The 20393-nt window shown below is 38.1% G+C and overlaps 1 protein-coding gene, 4 long non-coding RNA genes and 1 other non-coding gene across 7 annotated transcripts; 3 read left to right on the forward strand and 3 right to left on the reverse strand.

The window, feature by feature from the left end:
* Window positions 1–1849: 1849 nt before the first annotated feature.
* LOC139188373 (uncharacterized) lies at window positions 1850–7862 on the reverse strand. Its single transcript, XR_011571772.1, has 2 exons — window positions 7600–7862; window positions 1850–2059 (listed from the first exon to the last, which is right to left on the reverse strand). It is a non-coding gene; the product is annotated as an uncharacterized lncRNA (long non-coding RNA).
* LOC139188374 (uncharacterized) lies at window positions 4139–4911 on the reverse strand. The gene is made up of 2 exons (XR_011571773.1): window positions 4783–4911; window positions 4139–4260 (listed from the first exon to the last, which is right to left on the reverse strand). It is a non-coding gene; the product is annotated as an uncharacterized lncRNA (long non-coding RNA).
* Window positions 7863–9564: 1702 nt separating the features above from the next.
* On the forward strand, window positions 9565–11389 carry LOC139188372 (uncharacterized). Its single transcript, XR_011571771.1, has 3 exons — window positions 9565–10336; window positions 10433–10481; window positions 11187–11389. It is a non-coding gene; the product is annotated as an uncharacterized lncRNA (long non-coding RNA).
* Window positions 11390–11896: 507 nt separating this feature from the next.
* On the reverse strand, window positions 11897–14533 carry LOC103422539 (uncharacterized). 2 transcript variants are annotated; one of them, XR_527423.4, is made up of 5 exons: window positions 14340–14533; window positions 12972–13863; window positions 12848–12896; window positions 12671–12712; window positions 11897–12092 (listed from the first exon to the last, which is right to left on the reverse strand). It is a non-coding gene; the product is annotated as an uncharacterized lncRNA (long non-coding RNA). The 2 variants fall into 2 exon arrangements; XR_527420.4 differs by lacking the exon at window positions 12671–12712.
* Window positions 14534–16529: 1996 nt separating this feature from the next.
* On the forward strand, window positions 16530–19311 carry LOC103412552 (phosphoribosylglycinamide formyltransferase, chloroplastic). Its single transcript, XM_008351096.4, has 5 exons — window positions 16530–17088; window positions 17638–17749; window positions 18234–18410; window positions 18529–18655; window positions 18823–19311. Exons 1-5 carry the CDS (start codon window positions 16707–16709, stop codon window positions 18934–18936), a joined length of 912 nt encoding a protein of 303 aa, XP_008349318.2. The 5' UTR covers window positions 16530–16706; the 3' UTR covers window positions 18937–19311.
* A 735-nt stretch (window positions 19312–20046) lies between these two features.
* LOC114819368 (small nucleolar RNA snoR109) lies at window positions 20047–20139 on the forward strand. Its single transcript, XR_003766424.1, has one exon. It is a non-coding gene; the product is annotated as a small nucleolar RNA snoR109 (small nucleolar RNA).
* The last annotated feature ends 254 nt before the right edge of the window (window positions 20140–20393 follow it).

A 20393-nucleotide genomic window follows, 5' to 3' on the forward strand; every position in this document is an offset into this window, starting at 1 on the left:
GGTTTTTTTTCTTATCCAAAGCTAGATAAGTATTATTGTCACATCCTGGGCTCGACTCCACCGTAGCACGATATTGTCCGCTTTCGACCCCGACCACGACCTCACGGTTTTGTTTATGGGAACTCACACGAGAACTTCCCAGTGGATCACCCATCATGGGATTGATCTCGCGCGAACTCGCTTAACTTCGGAGTTTCGATGGAACCCGAAGCCAGTGAGCTCCCAAAAGGCCTCGTATTAGGTAGAGATGAGAATATACATATAAGGCTTACATGATTCACTCCCCTGGACGATGTGGGATGTTACAATTATTAAATACAAACAGATACATTTATTTTTAATTATGAATTTTTTTTCAACTGTGTTTATTTCATATTGGGCATGTTTTGAGATTTTTTTTTCTCCAAAGGTAGATAGATATTATTAGATACAAATGGATACATTTACATCATCAACAAGAGTATTAAACAAGAATTGAGGACTAATAAAGGCCCAAATATACTTCCCTCTATTTTTGAATGCAAAAGATGTCACAGAGTGTGCCGCACGATTACCTACCATGGGGTTTTTTAGCTACACTATTGTTTTCTTGTTTTAAATATATGTAGTTATTTTCTTTCATTATAAAAGATAACTTTTGCTAATAAATCTATAATTAGGAATATCAAATTAAAATTTTAGAAGTTTGAAGATATAATCATTAAAAGCCTCATTTTCTTTTCTTATATGATATTATTTAACCATTTATTTTCTAGTCACTATTTGATGGTCATCTAATTTTCATTTTATTTGAAAACCATTTTGCATTCCATATGTCAATGATTTTTTTAACACATAATTTTTTCTTGAGATGAACTCTTGATGATAATAAAGAGCAAGAATGATTCCAATTGTAATATTTCAACGGTGATATGATAAGTACATATCCATCATACCATGCTTTTTCTATTAAAAAGTAAGGAGTTTCGAACCCAAAAACATAAGGGATGCAGATGGATACACAAACGCATCACACCATGTTTCATTTTTATTTATTTTCTTGTGCGTTATATCAATTTGTACAAATACAAAATAAAAAGTATAAAAGAAAATATAGCAACCAAAATTTTAGGCCATGTAAGGGCTCCCGTTTGGATCTTGTACAAGACCTCTAAAATCTTAGGATCAACCCTGAGTGTAAATAATATTGTTTGTTAAAAAAAAAAAAAAACATAGTCGTTGGTTTTTCTACAAGTAACAATTGAAGTTTCGGCAAATATCCTTCACTCATTTTATGAGATAAATTTAGCACAAAAATAAGTTTATCCATAGCCTTTTTTTTCAGTCCAATAATTAGAGTTGGTCTAACTAGCGGGTTTGGTAACAATTTTCAATTCTCAAATGACAAGCTAGTAAGGAAGGTAATAGTGTTGTGCATTTGGAATTGAAAAGCCTTTTACCCGCATAGAAGCAGATAAAGACTCGAACAAAAGCAATATGATCATATCCGTGGATTACAATCCAATATCCGTGCGCAAAGACTTGCAGCGCATGGTGACCATATCCGTGGATTGAGTAGGCAATATCACAGCTGTCCATGATACCGCATCCTCAGTTATTACTATTAGAGCAAGTCCAGCCTTGGACAGTGCTTGGGGGACAGGGGAGAGAAAAGGGCCCGAGGCCCGGTGGATAACCCTCCAGCCTTGGAGAGCCCGAGTGAGGGTGGGAGCCCAAGCACAAGGGGGGTGGGGAATTGACAGGCCTGCAGCCCGAGGGCCAGGCATTTTTTTATTTTTTTTGTGTCAGCCCGAGGGCCTGCAACACCATTTCCATTTTTTTTTATTTATATTTATTTAAACAAACAAAAAAACTAAAATTTTATTATCTATTACAAGGGGGAAGGCTCCAAGGGTGGAGATGCAAAAGGTAATTACTGTTCATTAATGGTAGTTACTATTCATTAAAAGCAGTTACTGTTCAATAAGGTGGATTGTCAGGGGGAGGGCTCTAAGGGTGGAGTTGCTCTTAGCCGCGGTCGAGACCCTCAATGTCCCCTGCTCTTCTTCCTGCATAGGTGCTGCGTAAAAAGTACTTCTAAACTTAGTTGGAAGATAATAACAATGCGTTCTTCAATTCCATGTATGTATGTTTGATATGAATTTCAGTTTGTGTTTCTCTTTTTTTTGTTTCATAAACCTGTTTGGAGCAAGAAATCAGAATTTTGCTCCTTTTGTACGAATTTGAACCGTTTAATTCATGGATTTTGCACCCAATTTGTTTGTTTCTTTGAATGCTTTTGAATCTGGCCAATAAAATGTGGGTTCGCTACTTTGCCTAAATGTTCACAGGAATTGCTTGAAATTTTTGCACCAAATACAGTTTACTCCAATTTCTCTTAACCTTATTCTATTGGAAAGAGTTTCCAACCATTCATCCATAGCGCTGGTTCTGGATGACGCCCACGTCGGAGTGTCAGGTATGGTAGTAGATGTAGGTTTCACACACGTTAATCTCGGGTATATAATTTAGTTAATTGATTCTTGATTTTAGTTAATTGATTCTGATTATAGTTAATTGATTTTAATTATTGACACAGATTTATCCCCTGCTCTTCTTCCTGCATAGGTGCTACGTAAAAGGTACTTGTTCTAAACTTAGTGGAAGATAATGACAATACGTTCTTCAATTGCCTATGTATGTATGTATGTTTGTGGTTGATATGAATTTCAATTCGTGTTTTTCTTTTTTGCTTCATAAACCTGTTTGGAACAAGAAATCATAATTTGGCTACAGTGGGAATTTTTCTTTTTTTTACGGATTTGAACCGTTTAATTCATGGATTTTGATTTGGTTTTTGCACCCAATTTGTTTGTTTCTTTGAATGCTTTTGAATCTGGCCAAGAAAATGTAGGTTCGCTACTTTGCCTAAATGTTCATAGGAATTGCTTGGAATTTTTGCACCAAATACAGTTTACTCCAATTTGTTTTGTACTCCAGCACGTGAATACAATATCTTAAATGCTTACAGTATTTCTGGCTAGTTTTGTAATTCAATGGTTTATGAATTGAAATTTGCAGATCAAAAGGTAGATGTTTTGGTGATCGGAATCTCTTTGAGAAGAAGTGCAAATAATAAGTAGCTGTAGAAACTCGTAGCCTAGAATATGTTGTTTATGTTGTTAATTTGTTGTTGCTTTGCTGCTTAAGATGAGCATTGGATCTGTATATCTAGATTCCTAGCCACTAGCTCATCTTAAGCAGATCCAATGCCCATCTTAAGCAGCAAAGCAACAACAACAAATTAACAACAGAAACAACATATTCTAGGCTACGAGTTTTTACAGCTGATTATTATTTGCACTTATCCTCAGAGAGATTCCGATCACTAAAACATCTACCTTCTGAATCTGAAAATTTCAATTCATGAACCAATGAACTACAACCCTAGCCAGAAATACTGCAGGCATTTAAGATAGTGTTGGAGTACAAAACAAATTGGAGTAAACTGTATTTGGTGCAAAAATTTCAAGCAATTCCTGTGACCATTTAGGCAAAGTAGCGAACCTACATTTTCTTGGCCAGATTCAAAAGCATTCAAAGAAACAAACAAATTGGGTGCAAAAACCAAATCAAAATCCATGAATTAAACGGTTCAAATCCGTAAAAAAAAAAATTCCCACTGTAGCCAAATTATGATTTCTTGTTCCAAACAGGTTTATGAAGCAAAAAAGAAAAACACGAATTGAAATTCATATCAACCACAAACATACATACATACATACATACATAGGCAATTGAAGAACGTATTGTCATTATCTTCCACTAAGTTTAGAACAAGTACCTTTTACGTAGCACCTATGCAGGAAGAAGAGGAGGGGACACAGAGGAGCAGGGGATAAATCTGTGTCAAGAATTAACATGAGTCAATAATTAAAATCAACAATCAATTAACTATAATCAGAATCAATTAACTAAAATCAAGAATCAATTAACTAAATTATATACCCGAGATTAACGTGTGTGAAGCCTACATCTACTACCATACCGGACACTCCAACGTGGGCGTCATCCAGAACCAGCGTTATGGATGAATAGTTGGAAACTCTTTCCAATAGAATAAGGTTAAGAGAAATACCAAAAGGAACCAAAAAACAAAAACAGGCAACAAAGTAATATATCACTCTTGCTGAATTTTGTAATCACTACAACCTCGAACATCCCATGTTTTCTCAAAGTACTGAATCTTCACTGCAACAACAAAGTTCGGTTTAACGGGAGCTGCATTAAGTATGATTAACCAATCAACAATCAGTTTACTTCTAAATACAAAACATTCCAATGTGCTAATATTTTCTCGATTTTAAATGGATTCTCATGAGCCGCATGAAGTATGATTCACAACAGGATCGCGACTACTTACAAATCATAAAACCAAACCAAAATCCAACAACAACTCTATCTAAACATCAACATGACAAAGAAAGATAACTCATAACCCAATTTCAAATATTCATTTTTCGACTCGAGGACTATGCAAATCACGAGATCCTCACTCCACTCAGTCCACAAAGAAACTAAAAAGAAGTATAAACCCATAATTTCCAATGTGTCAAACACCTCCTTCTCCAAGATCTCTGAAACTAAACCCTAAATTACTATTAACCCAAAACACACCATCAACTCAATACAAAAAACCCCACAAAGCTTTCATTAAAAAAGTACAAAAATCAAACAACCCAGAACATCAATCAGATTTCAATCACAAAATCAATCAAACAATTAAAATTGGAGCAAAATTACCGGAATGGATTTGAATTTTCGGTGGGGCAGCTCCTCGCTCGCATCAAAAAGGTCGTCGTCCTTGGCAGAAACCTTGACCCTGTCCCCTCCATTGGTGACTGCGCCATAACTAATGGTAGCGTTTTGGCTTTGGGCAATCAACAATCAGTTTACTTCTAAATACAAAACATTCCAATGTGCTAATCTTTTCTTGATTCTAAATGGATTCTCATGAGCCGCATGAAGTATGATTCACAGCAGGATCGCGACTACTTACAAATCATAAAAACCAAACCAAAATCCAACAACAACTCTATCTAAACATCAACATCAACTCTATCTAAACATCAACATGACAAACAAAGATAACTCATAACTCAATTTCAAATATTCATTTTTCGACTCAAGGACTATGCAAATCACGAGATCCTCACTCCACTCAGTCCACAAAGAAACTAAAAAGAAGCATAAACCCATAATTTCCAATGTGTCAAACACCTCCTTCTCCAAGATCTCTGAAACTAAACCTTAAATTACTATTAACCCAAAACACACCATCAACTCAATACAAAAAACCCCACAAAGCTTTCATTAAAAAAGTACAAAAATCAAACAACTCACTCATCAATCAGATTCCAATCACAAAATCAATCAAACAAGTAAAATTGGAGCAAAATTATCGGAATGTATTTGAATTTTCGACGGGGCGGCTCATCGCTCGCATAAAAAAGGCCGTCGTCCTTGGCAGAAACCTTGACCCTGTCCCCTCCATTGGCAACTGCGCCATAACTAATGGTAGCGTTTTGGCTTTGGGCAATCAACAATCAGTTTACTTCTAAATACAAAACATTCCAATGTGCTAATCTTTTCTCGATTCTAAATGGATTCTCATGAGCCGCATGAAGTATGATTCACAGCAGGATCGCGACTACTTACAAATCATAAAAACCAAACCAAAATCCAACAACTCTATCTAAACATCAACATCAACTCTATCTAAACATCAACATGACAAACAAAGATAACTCATAACTCAATTACAAATATTCATTTTTCAACTCGAGGACTATGCAAATCACGAGATCCTCACTCCACTCAATCCACAAAGAAACTAAAAAGAAGCATAAACCCATAATTTCCAATGTGTCAAACACCTCATTCTCCAAGATCTTTGAAACTAAACCCTAAATTACTATTAACCCAAAACACACCATCAACTCAATACCAAAAACCCCACAAAGCTTTCATTAAAAAAGTACAAAAATCAAACAACCCAGAACATCAATTAGATTCCAATCACAAAATCAATCAAACAAGTAAAATTGGAACAAAATTACCGGAATGTATTTGAATTTTCGGCGGGGCGGCTCCTCGCTCGCATCAAAAAGGCCGTCGTCCTTGGCAAAAACCTTGACCCTGTCCCCTCCATTGGCGAATGCGCCATAACTAATGGTAGCGTTTTGGCTTTGGGCAATCAACAATCAGTTTACTTCTATATACAAAACATTCCAATTTGCTAATCTTTTCTCGATTCTAAATGGATTCTCATGAGCCGCATGAAGTATGATTCATAGCAGGATCGCGACTACTTACAAATCATAAAAACCAAACCAAAATCCAACAACTCTATCTAAACATCAACATCAACTCTATCTAAACATCAACATGACAAACAAAGATAACTCATAACTCAATTTCAAATATTCATTTTTCGACTCGAGGACTATGCAAATCACGAGATCCTCATTCCACCCAGTCCACAAAGAAACTAAAAAGAAGTATAAACCCATAATTTCCAATGTGTCAAACACTTCCTTCTCCAAGATCTCTGAAACTAAACCCTAAATTACTATTAACCCAAAACACACCATCAACTCAATACAAAAAACCCCACAAAGCTTTCATTAAAAAAGTACAAAAATCAAACAACCCAGAACATCAATCAAATTCCAATCACAAAATCAATCAAACAAGTAAAATTGGAGCAAAATTACCGGAATGTATTTGAATTTTCGGCGGGGCGGCTCCTCGCTCGCATCAAAAAGGCCGTCGTCTTTGGCAGAAACCTTGACCCTGTCCCCTCCATTGGCGACTGCGCCATAACTAATGGTAGCGTTTTGGCTTTGGGCAATCAACAATCAGTTTACTTCTTTATACAAAACATTCCAATGTGCTAATCTTTTCTCAATTCTAAATGGATTCTCATGAGCCGCATGAAGTATGATTCACAGCAAGATCGCGACTACTTACAAATCATAAAAACCAAACCAAAATCCAACAACATGTGGAATGAACGAATTCCCTTTATTTCCAAAACACACACCTAATTTTATCTTAGGGCAACACAATAATGATGCTGCTTCCATTTGTATTTGTGTGTGAGAGAGGAGGGTTTCTACTGAGAAACTTGTTTGAGAGGAAGGAGATTGATCAGTTTTTATTCATTGTTAACATCACTAATTACTGTGTGAAGCTTAATTACCTAACAACTCGTTAAATAAGTCCATATATATATATATATATATATATATTAGAATGATGTTTACAGACGCAACCTTTTTGTTTAACTTTGTGAGGGAAGAGAGAAAACCATATACGGGAGCTTCAATTCAAATTAGCACATATCCAAACTCCAATTCAATAAACCACATATCCAAATCAATTCAAACTAAATACCTAATATTGAATCACATATCCAATTCAAACTACATGGCTAATATTCAAGACTTTAATCACATTCACCATAAAAAAGTTGCATCTTTTTCACTGTATTTTTTCAGACTTTAATCACATGAATTTAAGCAACAAAATAAGGAACCAAAAGAAACAGAAAAGTACCTGAAGACATTCAAGGGTCGGAAAACTGGTTGATTTGAACGGCCGGAATTGAGCTGAGCTGAAATGGAGGTGGGGTGGTCAGTTGTGGAAGTGTCTGGGTGTGTGTGCGCGAAGGAACCCTACCCCTAGCCCTCCCTCCCTGCCTCGCCGTCTCTCTGCGCACCCGTTGTCGACAACAAACAAAACCAAACTTTTGGGCACCCCTACCCCTCCGTCTTTCCTCCCATCCCGTTTGCAAAGCAGGACTCTCCCTCTCTCCTCTCCTCTCACCCACGACTCTTCCATCTCTCCTCTTCCCTCTGCCATTCTGCAAGCCGCAGAGGCTCTGTGGACGAGTCACCGCATCCACCTCACTCCATACCAACCGAAACCAACCAAAACAAACCCAGCCACAGCCCAAACCTGAAGCCCATTCGCCCAAACCCAAAAGACAAACCCCAGCCCGAACCCAAACCTTCCACAAAGCCCACTCATCAAAGCAATGGCATAGCTGTAATTAAACTAAAATCCAGGTACAAACGCTGTTCATTTGGACGATGCCAATTGCAATGCTTTCTTTAGACTAAAGTAATGTCGTCGGATTCACCTATTTCCTTGATGCCGCCTTTCTTTCCAATGCTGCTACTACAAAATTTGTCATAAACATATGCTGCTCCCAATCCGTTCATTACAAGGAACAAAAAAATATCAACATTTTATTGGTATATTTTGAACAAGATTATGCCTTTGAATTTGTACTCTTTTCTCCCAAATAATGTGAACAAACTGAAGTTTTTTTTTTCTTCCAATTTTGGGAATTAATTGACAAATAATTATATCACAGGCATTCGACGTGAAGAACAAAGTGCCGACTGTTGACTAGCTAACGCATTCCCACTCCTCCTTATCCGGGCTTGGGACCCGCAACGTAAGCAGCGGTGGAGTCATGATTTTGTAGCAATGGGGGCGTGACAAAGAAGTTCTCAAATACTGGTTCTTCACATATATTTTAGGCTACATGCACATCTGACGTAGATATAATTTTTTTTTATCTCAAATTTAATTTTCTATATATCTTGGACCTTCCGATTCTTCTTCATCCAATGTTTAATGTTGAAAGAGGTTTCAGATTCGAATCCCAACCTCATTGATTGAAAACAAAATTATAGTGCTCCATAGTTTTCTTTTTAAGCCAAACATCAACCAAACATGCATGCTTATTTTATTGTAGTTACATATCAGATACTCTAATTAATACAAATTTATAGTGGCTTTAGTTACGCATCATATATTCTTCACGAGTTGTAGCATCTTTGTATGAATTCCTTGGGGTAGATACCAAAATATGGTGGTAACAAAGGCATCTTGTTGGGGTCAGAAGCATGCATTGCCCCCACGGGTCCTCCGCTAGTGACGTAAGACAAACTTATACAGGCGGAGTTTTCAAATATAGAGTACTTGAAGCTAACGAAAGACTGTACACAATACCGCCAATTCTAAAGTGTACTTTGAGGTGTGCTTATAGCTCATGAGTTTAGTCAATTAATTAGGATAGTGTGTTCGTTCGTAATCTTACAACAACATGATAATACTTGTATATTTTTTGCTCTTTCAAAAATGTTTTGTTTTCGTGTAACTAAGTTATAAACGACATAAATAGTAGATTTTAAAATAAGGTGGGAAAATACGAACAATGTGTAAAATTAAAGGAAGAAAGAAAATAAAATGCAATTTGTTACACATAAATAACTAAAATTAAGTCACAAAAGAAAGAGCTAATGAAAACACAAAAGAACGAGTGAAAAAATAGACTTTGATTGGATAAAAAGATAGATAATTAAATAAGAAGAAGAAAAAAAAAGAGGGAAATAAAATAAATACGAGAAGAGAAAACGCGCGGGAACGCCACGCTGGCCATCCGCGTGAAACAGTTGATCCCGAAAAATGACGGCAGGGATTAAAAGACGAAAAACGACGGCCAGGATTAGAAGACGTTTGAGTTGCATAAAGCGATGGCCAAGATTAGAAGGCGATTGAGTTGTTTAATCCCTGCGGTCCAGTTCATCGGAAGCCTTTCGCCAAAAATCCAGATCCACGTCCCTGATCTCTCTCCCTGCAAATCCAAAAATGTCGTCGTCGGTGATGGTTTCGATGGCCGATTTCCTGGCCATGGAAGATCGGTGTGAAAAGCTGGCGTCGAAGATTTCGCAGTCCACAGAATGCTTCGCAGAAAAGGCGAAGAAGGTTCATCGCGTCGTTCGGGTTGTCGTGGAAAGTCGTGTCGATTTGGAATCTTTGATGGATTTATAGAAGCAGAAGAAGGATCAGTGGTATAAGAGAAACAGAAAATGGGAACCAACTGTTGTGATAAGCAGATATCCCAAGGACAGCTCCGATGTCGGTCAATTGCAGCATCTTGCTGCTCGAGAAGGGATCGTAGGAGCAGAGATTATGGAGCTGAGGGAGGCGTCGAGGAAACACGACCGGCAGGTGGAAAGTCGCGGTGACGTAAAGGCGGCGTTCAAGATTTTGGCGAAATTGAACAAGCGGAGGGAAAAGCTTGAGGTGATGAGGACCTCCATGAGCGAGTTAGTGCGGTAGCTGGAGGCCGGTGCTTCGGGACCGAAGAGCAGGCTATGGCCGTCAGCCGCCTGAGGGAGTTTCTCAGCACATCGTCTCTGTGAGTTCTGGACGACGCCAACATCGGAGTGTCCGGTACGGTAGCAGATGTGGCAGGCTTCACACGCATTAATATAGGGTATATAATTTAGTTAATTGATTCTGATTGTAGTTAATTAATTCTTGATTTTTGTTAATTGATTCTGATTTTAATTATTGTTAATTCTTGACACAGATTTATCCCCTGCTCCTCAGTGTCCCCTGCGTAGGTGCTGCGCTAAAAGGTACTTGTTCTAAATAATATGTTCTTCAATTTGTGGTTGATATGAATCAGTTGGTGTTTTTCTTTTGTCAATTTGTTGTTGTTACTTTTGCTGCAATGGATCTGTATATCTAAATTCCTAGCCTTGCCCCAACAGCTAGAGCTGGTGGCTCAGTGTGGCACAAGCACAACAAAGAAAGTAAATTCTCCCGACTTATGTGTCCTAGTCTTTCTTACTAGTTATTAGTTGCAAATGTTCTTGTTGATACGTATCCCGGAAATGACAACTGGAGATGTTACTTTTGTTGGCCGAGGTGCGTTTGAGGATCTCAACCGCACAAGCACAACAAATAAAGTCATCGTTACAGATTAGAAACAAATTTTAATATGTTTGGGTGTCACGTTACATGTGTGAAACTGCTTTTTTGAGTTGTTTAAGTGGTTTTTGCCAATTGTTACAATTAGTTAATGGGTTAGTGCGCAGGTCAGTGAGGGGTGTATGGCTTTTCCCTCTGATTCAATAGGTTACGCACTGTTTGACAATAATTGTTAGTTGTTTTCCTTGGTTAGAACCATCATTCGATTTTTGGGTTTCATTGTCCTCATTTCTGTGCATCTTCAAAATTTTCTGGTGTTTGCTTCTCATTCCTCTGTTGGTTGATTTTTTTTATTTTCTTCCCATTTCTTGGTTCTGTCTAATTTTTGGGTTGTGGGATGATGCTTGCAGGTGAACTAGGTGCACGGTTTTTTGGGACGAGTTAAGAAGATCCACATGAAAACAGCATAGAAGATAGAGAACTAGTATGTTGATTTGTCTTTCTGTTGGATTTTTATGTTTACGTTCTGCTGCTAAGAGGATTTTAACATGTTCTTGAATATTAGCCATGTTGTTTGGATTGAATATGTGATTGAATATTGGAGAAGATACCATCTTGCTTGATTTCAATTAAAGACTACTAATTTAATCGGTTTATATAAAGTCTGTTTATGTTTAAGATGTATTTTGTTCGAATCTCTGAACTGAACAATGCATCCATAACCTCTAGGTCCGTATCATGCCTGGTGGGTTACCTGTGAACATCACTCTAATATATATATATATATATATATATATATATATATTTCCAAAACGCACACCTAATTTTATCTAAGGGCAACACAACAACTACCCATTGATGCTGCTTCCATTTGTATTTGTGTGTGAGAGAGGAGGGTTTCTACTGAGAAACTTATTTGAGAGGAAGGAGACTGATCAGTTTTTATTCATTGTTAACATCACTAATTACTGTGTGAAAGCTTAATTACCTAACTACTCCTTATATAAGGGATGCACTGTTCAGTTCAGAGATTCAAACAAAATACATCTTAAATATAAACAGACTTTATATAAACCAATTAAATTAGTAGTCTTTAATTGAAATCAAGCAAGATAGTATCTTCTCCAATATTCAATCACATATTCAATCCAAACAACATGGCTAATATTCAAGAACATGTTAAAATCCTCTTAGCAACAGAACATAAACATAAAAATCCAACAGAAAGACAAAGCAGCATACTAGTTCTCTATCTTCTATGTTGTTTTCATGTGGATCTTCTTAACTTGTCCCAAAAAACCGTGCACCTAGTTCACCTGCAAGCATCATCCCAGAACCCAAAAATTAGACAGAACCAAGAAATGGGAAGAAAATAAAAAAAAAATCAACCAACAGAGGAATGAGAAACAAACACCAGAAAATTTTGAAGAAGCACAGAAATGAGGACAATGAAACCCAAAAATCGAATGATGGTTCTAACCAAGCAAAAGGAAAACAACTAACAATTATTGTCAAACAGTGCATAACCTATCAAAGGGAAAAGCCAAACCCTGCCATACACCCCTCTCTGACTCTCTCCTCACTGACCCTGCGCACTAACCCATTAACTAATTGTAACAATTGGCAAAAACCACTTAAACAACTCAAAAAAGCAGTTTCACACATGTAATGTGACACCCAAACATATTAAAATTTGTTTCTAATCTGTAACGATGACTTTATTTGTTGTGCTTGTGCTTGTGCGGTCGAGATCCTCAAACGCATCTCGGCCAGCAGAAGGAACATCTCCGGTTGTCATTTCCGGGATACGTATCAACAAGAACATTTGCAACTAATAACGCAGTTAATAATAACTAGTAAGAAAGACTAGGACGCGTAAGTCGGGAGAATTTACTTTGTTTGTTGTGCTTGTGCGACACTGAGCCACCAGCTCTAACTGTTAAGGCAAGGCTAGGAATTTAGATATACAGATCCATTGCAGCAAAAGCAACAACAACAAATTGACAAAAGAAAAACACCAACTGATTCATATCAACCACAAATTGAAGAACGTATTATTTAGAACAAGTACCTTTTAACGCAGCACCTATGCAGGGGACACTGAGGAGCAGGGGATAAATCTGTGTCAAGAATTAACAATAATTAAAATCAGAATTAATTAACTACAATCAGAATCAATTAACTAAATAATATACCCTATATTAACGCATGTGAAGTCTGCCTCACGTGCCACATCTGCTACCGTACCGGACACTCTGACGTCGGCGTCGTCCAGAACCAGAACGCACAGAGACGATGTGCTGAGAAACTCCCTCAGGCGGCTGACGGCCATAGCCTGCTCTTCGGTCCCGATGCGCACAGATGCACCGGCCTCCAGCTACTGCACGAACTCGCTCATGGAGGTCCTCACCACCTCAAGCTTTTTCCTCCGCTTGTTCAATTTTGCCAAAATCTTGAACGCCGCCTTTACGTCACCGTGACTTTCCACCCGCCGGCCGTGTTTCCACCCGCCGGTCGAGCAAACTTGAAAAACGGAAATCTACATAAAAGCAAGCCCGGAAGCGTTCAATCGTTGGACCTCTATGCTGTTCCACCACATTATCTACCCAACTGACGTATCTATGCTGCTCTTGGTCTTTTAGTTCTGGTTCCATTACCATGAAGCGAAATAAATATTCACCAATTTCAAATTTAGCATCCAGATCGAGATTCATAGTGGACGACCACACATACTGCCATCGTCTAGAAAGGATACTGGTAGCTGCTGCTTCCTTAAGTGGCAATACTAGAAAGTATTTCATCACGCAACTCACTAATTCTGTCCACCAAATTGTTGTTTTGGCCCTTATTTTTCTCCTTTATTCCCAAGTTTTTCTTTTTTCTTTTTGGCATGTCTCTACTCCGCCGATAAAGGTTCCTAGCAGAGGCTGCTCCCGTTAGCATGAAACGTGAGAATTGAAGATTATTTGGCAAACGACGACTGATTTTGCCCACCGCGTTGCACTTGCCCTTATTTTTCTCTTTTGTCCCCAAGTTTTTTCCTATTTTTGTTGCCTTTCCTCTCGTCCCGAAGTTGTGCTCATTCTTCTAGATCAACATGCCAACGCCAAAGGGAAAACAACAACAACAAACCGCGTAAGGACTAAGGAGTGTTCATCAAGTTCGGATAATACTTACATCCCCATATACGTATTTTCATGAATATATTTCATAAAAAAAAACCGTTCAGTTTCTTAATCATCATTTAAATGTCATTCGTACGAAAAATCTTTCGAATTGGAGGTTCTGAAATTGAACAGTTCCGATCATGAATTTTCTAAGATGAATGAATGTAGATTATTAGCAATGGGGGGATGCAAGTAGTATCTTTTGCGGAAAGCAACGGACAAATTCGATATGTAGAAAAATATAAAGATTCAATTTTTAGATGGTGGTATGCGCGTTTGGTATATGGCAAACAGAAAGATGCAATTTTTCATAACAATTAGATATCTATGAAAGAGACGAGAAGAAAAAAAAAGTGAACTTGGGAGTTTTGAATCTGTAAAAATAAAGGTGTGTACCTTGCTTTTGGAAAATTGAGAAGCTGGGCACCCCCTTTTGTTCATCAGATCTGGCAGTGGCAGGGCAGCGTTTCCGTTGAGGTTGTTTCCTGGTCCGAACGGATCTCACTCTGCGATGCTAGCTTCTAGGTTAGAGAGCATAGAGAAAGTCGAGCCCGGAAGAGAGAGAGGAGAAAGACAAAACTATCTTGTTTGCTTTGTCGAAGTGTACTTTTAGCCAAATTTAGGAGAGTTCCATTGAGATATTTTTATTTTTTTTAATAAATTTAGGAGTATTTAATTAGGATTTTAAATGATTATTTGAAATTCAATCCGTATTCAATTATGATTTAATTATAGTTTATTAAAATTCTTATAAATATTGCTGTATTCAATTATGATTTCAAAAAGTTTGTAACGTTGTGCTCAATTAGGAATTTATTTTAAAGTATTTTAAAATGTTGATGAATTTTGGGGAATTTGAGAGATTTCGTAATGCAATTCAAGCATTCAGAAATTTCACCTTTCCCTGAGATTTCTAAGGAATTAAATCAAAATTATGAAAAGTAAATAATAGTTCAAATTTAACATAACAGGTGGAGAAAAAAAATTTTAAAAAAAAAGAAATCAAAGAGCTATATAAGAGATGTGTATTTAATTGGGAATTTGAGAGATTTAAATAGATTTATAAAATCCATTGATTTTTATGAAGTTTAATTGATTTATAGAGATTTTCATGTAAAATTTTAATTCAATTCCCTCGAAATCTCATGGGGAATTGTGATATTTGTGGATATTTAAAATACACTATGAAATCTCTTAATTTTCCCTCTAACTCCTCATTTTTTTTTAAATTCTTTAAAATCAAATTCTAATTGAATATTCATGGAATGTTATAAACTTATCTAAAATACTTATTAAATACACCTGAATTTCTGAGAATTTTAATAAACTATCTTAAAATCTCGATTCAATACACATTGAATTTCAATGAATCATTTAAAATTCCGATTGAATACCACTAGATTCATTAAAATAATTAAAATCCTTCAAAATCTCAATTGAAGTAAGCCTTTAAATTTGATAATAATTAAACCAAAACAAAATTCTAAATAATAATAAATAAATGTGACTTTCAAAACACAAAACCCAATTATAGGAAATATATATTTATATATATATATATATATAATTACTCAGTACTATGATCTTGTGATATTTTTTTTTACTTTAAAGTAGAGGTCTTAAGTTCTAATTTCAAATCTCATGGATAACGAATTCGATACAAATTATTCTACTTATGTGACTTATCCGAACTCTTATTTCTTAGTAAAAAAAACGCAAAAACCCTAACAAGCGGCGCCGGTCCACCGTTCAGGCTTTGCTTAACCGGTCCTTAGAGCAAGTCCACCCCTAAGGACTTTGTGCCAGCACCCAGCGCATTTATCCACTCAATTGAACAGTAATAGACCCCAGTAAACAGTAATAGGCCAAAGCATCTCCACCCCTAAAAATACGCTGGCACCTAGTATATGTAATATTATATTATTTTATTCATATCAATTAATATTTTATCATTTATTTTATTTTTTATTTTTTCTTCTTTCTTCCTTTCCCTATCCTTTATTTCTTTCTCTCTCTCTCTCTCTCTCTCTCTCTCTCTCTTTTCCAGCTCACTCCCGTGAGCTCTCATTCTCCTTCCTCTTCAAAACCTTCCATTTCTGCACGCCATCCACCCTTGCATCTCCGACGCCAATCCACCCCTGCATCTCCGACGCCATCCACCCCTGCATCTCTGACGCCGTCGACGCCGTCCTCCTGCATCTCCACACCTCCGACGCCGTCACTTCGTCCTCCCGTCGTTCTCCCTCCGTGGTTCCTTCCCTCCCGACATCCTCTCTCGCCTCGACCAGCTCCGCTCCTCAGCCTCCACAACAACTCCCTCTCTGACGTCATATGCCCTCCGACGTCACACTGACGTCAGATAGGCCGATCCCAAGGTCTGTCGATTTTAGGCCGGCCTGTGGACTGGCTTGGGCTGGGTGCCAATCGATTTCACAGGCTAGAGTGAATTGACAGGGTGCCAGCCTGGTTTTTTGACTGGGTGCTGGGCTCTCTTCTTCCCGGTGGAATTGCTCTTAGGCCTAGCCCAAAAGTAACAAATATAACCCAATAATAAACAAATAAATATAAAATTAACAATTAAAAAACACCAAAACCCGAAGAAAATGAAAGACAAAGAATCAACAGCAACACTCACTTTGAGTTCCGCCGCGACTCCGTTCTCCTCCATCTCTATGTGAAGGTTTCACAGATTGATTCTGCTGCTTCCTCTCCTCTCAGACACATTCCAAACGCTTCAGAACTAAATATTCTGTCTGTCTTTCGATGGAAGCTCAGCGTCTGCTTTCTGGGTTCTGCTCAGCCTCGCCGATTCCAAACGCCAGAACCCAATACTTCGTCAGATTTCCCTCCCCTTCTCCTTCTTCTTCTTCTTCCTCCACCGCTTCTTTTGCTCAATCCCACATGTGGGTCTCCTTCAAAGCTCGCCCTTTGTCTACCAAGTTAATACAGTGCAGGAACACCGCGGACCCAGAGAGAGCTGAGGTGATGGTTTCTTCGGACAAACAAGATTTGACAGGTGGGATTCGACGGAAAAAGCTTGCCGTTTTTGTTTCCGGCGGGGGCTCCAACTTCCGTTCGATCCATGAAGCGTGTCTTAACGGTTCAATTCTCGGAGACGTTGTCGTTTTGGTCGCTAGTAAACAAGGTATCCTCCACTCTCAAGTGCTTTTTGTCATGCCAGTAATCCAGTTTGCTTTTCTTACTCGATAATCTGGTTGCAATTGCTCGATCTTAACGTTTGTTGTTATCGCTTGCTCAAATTTTGGTCTTCCTTTTTTTATTGTCGTATCAAGGCAAAATCGGGCATATAGATTGAGTGAAAAACTTTTTTGTAGTCACATGTTTTAGCATTCTTTCAATGGCAGCATTGTTGTTGGAGATAGATTACATGCTTTTAGAATGAGTGTTTAGTGCTTTTCTAGGGAGCACTTAGATTGTGAATAAAAATGGTCTTAGGCTTCTGGCAAAAGCACTTATGAGCAGGAGTGCTTCCTGCAAATGCATTTCCGAGCCAGTGCCCTTAGACTTGTTCAGAAGGCTTGTTTCAAAATGCCTACATTGGCACTTGGGGTTTCGGCTGCTAATGATAGAGTGTGGTAAAAGCAAGTTAGGAACTTCAAAATATGTTGTAGAAATCATTGATGGGAATATTGTATATTCATTCAGGTGTACTGAATTGTATTTTGCTTGTCAGGTTGCGGAGGTGCCGACTATGCAAGAGAAAAAGGCCTCCCAATTCTGGTGTTCCCGAAAACTAAACTTGAGCCTGACGGAATATCTCCAGCTGACCTTGTTGCTACCCTTAGGTCAGCCTCTTCAACAGCTCAAAACTTTTGTATTCAAGTTTCTCTCTCTCACTTGGGTATTTAGAGTGTCGAACCATCTGCTTATATGCTACTTTCGATTACATCCCTCAAAGAGGAGGCTGAGGCAGGGGCAAATATTGATACAAATGCATTAGCATTGGTGCTTTTAGTTTTGGGTGCCTTTATTGGCACCCAATTTTTAAATGTTAACCTGGTCATTTTATTGAATTCATAAAGGAGACGACCCAATTGTATGTTATTTACATTACTTATCAGCCTCTTCACATTTTGGTTGGTTCTGTATACCATCAGTCTTATGCACTATAAACAATCTGTAAGACCATAGCTTAAAAGTACATGCTTATTTTCTGGTGTTTCATTAGCCTAGGGACATAAACCAAGTTCAGTGGTAGCTAGCGTGGAGCAGTCTTTTAAGCATAGTTTTATTGCTAATTAGCTTTGGATTGATTATATATATGATCAGGGGATTAGAGGTTGACTTTGTTCTCCTGGCTGGTTACTTGAAACTTATACCGGTTGAGTTGATACAAGCTTATCCCAGATCCATACTGAACATCCATCCCTCACTTCTTCCAGCATTTGGAGGCAAAGGTCATTACGGTATGAAGGTCCACAAGGCAGTCATAGCTTCTGGGGCAAGGTATGCATCCTTCACCAATATCCAATGACTTTTGAGTCAAACTTCACTATTCGAGTTACATTTTCTGTTTGCCTGTACAGGAAATGTTCTAATATTTTGTAACTTTCATTTTGGTTAGATACACAGGCCCTACAATACATTTTGTCGATGAGCACTATGATACAGGACGTATCCTTGCCCAAAGAGTTGTCCCTGTGCTTGCTAAGGACACTGCCGAGGAGCTGGCAGCAAGGGTTCTTCGGGAGGTAATGCAATGTTTGTCTTGTCTGAACCACTGAATGAATCCGAAGAGTCTTTTCTCCGTGTGTTTCATTTTGGATTCTGACCTCTTTCGGGTGCTGGAATCGTAAATGTGTTAGTCTGTGCATTATATTCAATCAAATTTTTTATTCGGCTTCGATGTTGATTTTAGGAGCACTCCTTGTACGTGGAAGTGATAACAGCAGTATGTGAAGAACGGATTGTTTGGAGGGAGGATGGTGTTCCTATTATCCGGAGCAAAGAAAATCCCAACGAATACAGCTAGCAGAACCGAAAGCTTTCATTTTTGAAGAGACTTTGTCCCAGTTCATATACACTACCTGTTACTTGGATGCGCACATTGCATATACTTAAAAAAAGACGGGAAGGTAGCAGAAAAAGAGCTCCAAGCTCAACCTGCAGCTTGAGTCGTATATATCCATTTTCTTTACTGCATTATCTGTACAATGGCTAAATAGACCATGGCAAAAGTAAGGCTGTTTGCTTTGAGAGTTGTAACTGCGTTGGGCCAAATAGTACCCAAATACAGCAGTAGGGTACTCTTGTTCTTTTTCCGATGTCTACCCATCTCGTACCCTAGTGTTTCTCGACTGTGTGACACAGTATCCCAAGCTAGTTACGAGTTATCATGCGTTTCAAATTTTCCACCTAACAATATAATTGATTTAAAATACTGTAACAATTACATTACCTATTCTCGGATTTTCGCTCTTTCGGGTGGCCCCAAAATCATGAACGTCCAATCCATCCTTTACTCTCCTTTGTATGACGGGATGGATGAGGATCCCATCCGGATCCAAATGGTGGGGATCCTAAGGATTCTCGTATTTTAGTTGTTCATCGTATATCGTACGGTCATAAATAATTTGAATTTTATTATTTAAAATTAAACATAAATAGTACCTGACGAAAACGAATCGCACAATATACAATGAACGGCTAGTATGTGAGGATCCCTAGGATCCCAATCATTTGGATCCGGATGGGATACTCATCCTGACCAGACCCCTCGCATTTGGACAGTGTGGATCACAACATCTCCCTTTAAGCCCAACTGGTCCATTTTCGCCACCATATCAATGAAATCACGCAGATGAACGGCTGAGATCAATCCTAACAAGTCCTTCGAGATTCATACATTATAAATGAGCAGCCGCTGCTAGGGTTTTGAAAAGCTATCACACTTCGTCTCTCACTCGTTCTCCGCAGCCGCCGAGCGTTTCATTTTCTCTCCCTAATATTCAAGTTTTATTTTCATATCATATTTTTTTGTGGGAAATTTATGGATTTGATGAGAAAAGAAAGCTAGTTGTACCAAGAGAAGGGTTTGATTTATAAAAATTCAACATACCCTTTCGCTTGATTTTGGCCAAAAGGGCTGTAGCTATATCGAATTACGAAAGAGAGAAGTTTACTGGCCGGTCGTCGTTCTCCGTCGACAGATCTGCTTACCGAGCTTCTCACAGTTCTTTCTTCCTTCTTTTTCGTATCTAAATTGTTTTATTATTTTTATTTAATTTTGGTGTAATTTAATTTCATTTAATTCAATGAGAAGGGGAGAGGAGAGAAATGGCATAGGATTTAGCCTTTTCGCGAGACCCTTCTCTTACATGAACTAAAATTAATCAAATTTTAGGGTTACCTTCCAGGCAAACCTGCTTCGATTTCCCAGGCTGTTTGCGTCTATCGGTGCCCACATTTTTCTTCACTTTTCGTGCGGTT

The sequence above is a fragment of the Malus domestica genome, chromosome 10, assembly GCF_042453785.1.
Source record: "Malus domestica chromosome 10, GDT2T_hap1".
Taxonomy (NCBI): Eukaryota; Viridiplantae; Streptophyta; class Magnoliopsida; order Rosales; family Rosaceae; genus Malus; species Malus domestica.

Excerpts from the sequence above, each read along its gene's own strand:
- LOC103412552 (XM_008351096.4), top strand. The coding sequence starts at position 16,707 with ATGGAAGCTCAGCGTCTGCTTTCTGGGTTCTGCTCAGCCTCGCCGATT. Across the intron at positions 18,411-18,528 it reads GTCATAGCTTCTGGGGCAAG|ATACACAGGCCCTACAATAC; the intron begins GTATGCATCCTT and ends CATTTTGGTTAG. Across the intron at positions 18,656-18,822 it reads CAGCAAGGGTTCTTCGGGAG|GAGCACTCCTTGTACGTGGA; the intron begins GTAATGCAATGT and ends TGTTGATTTTAG.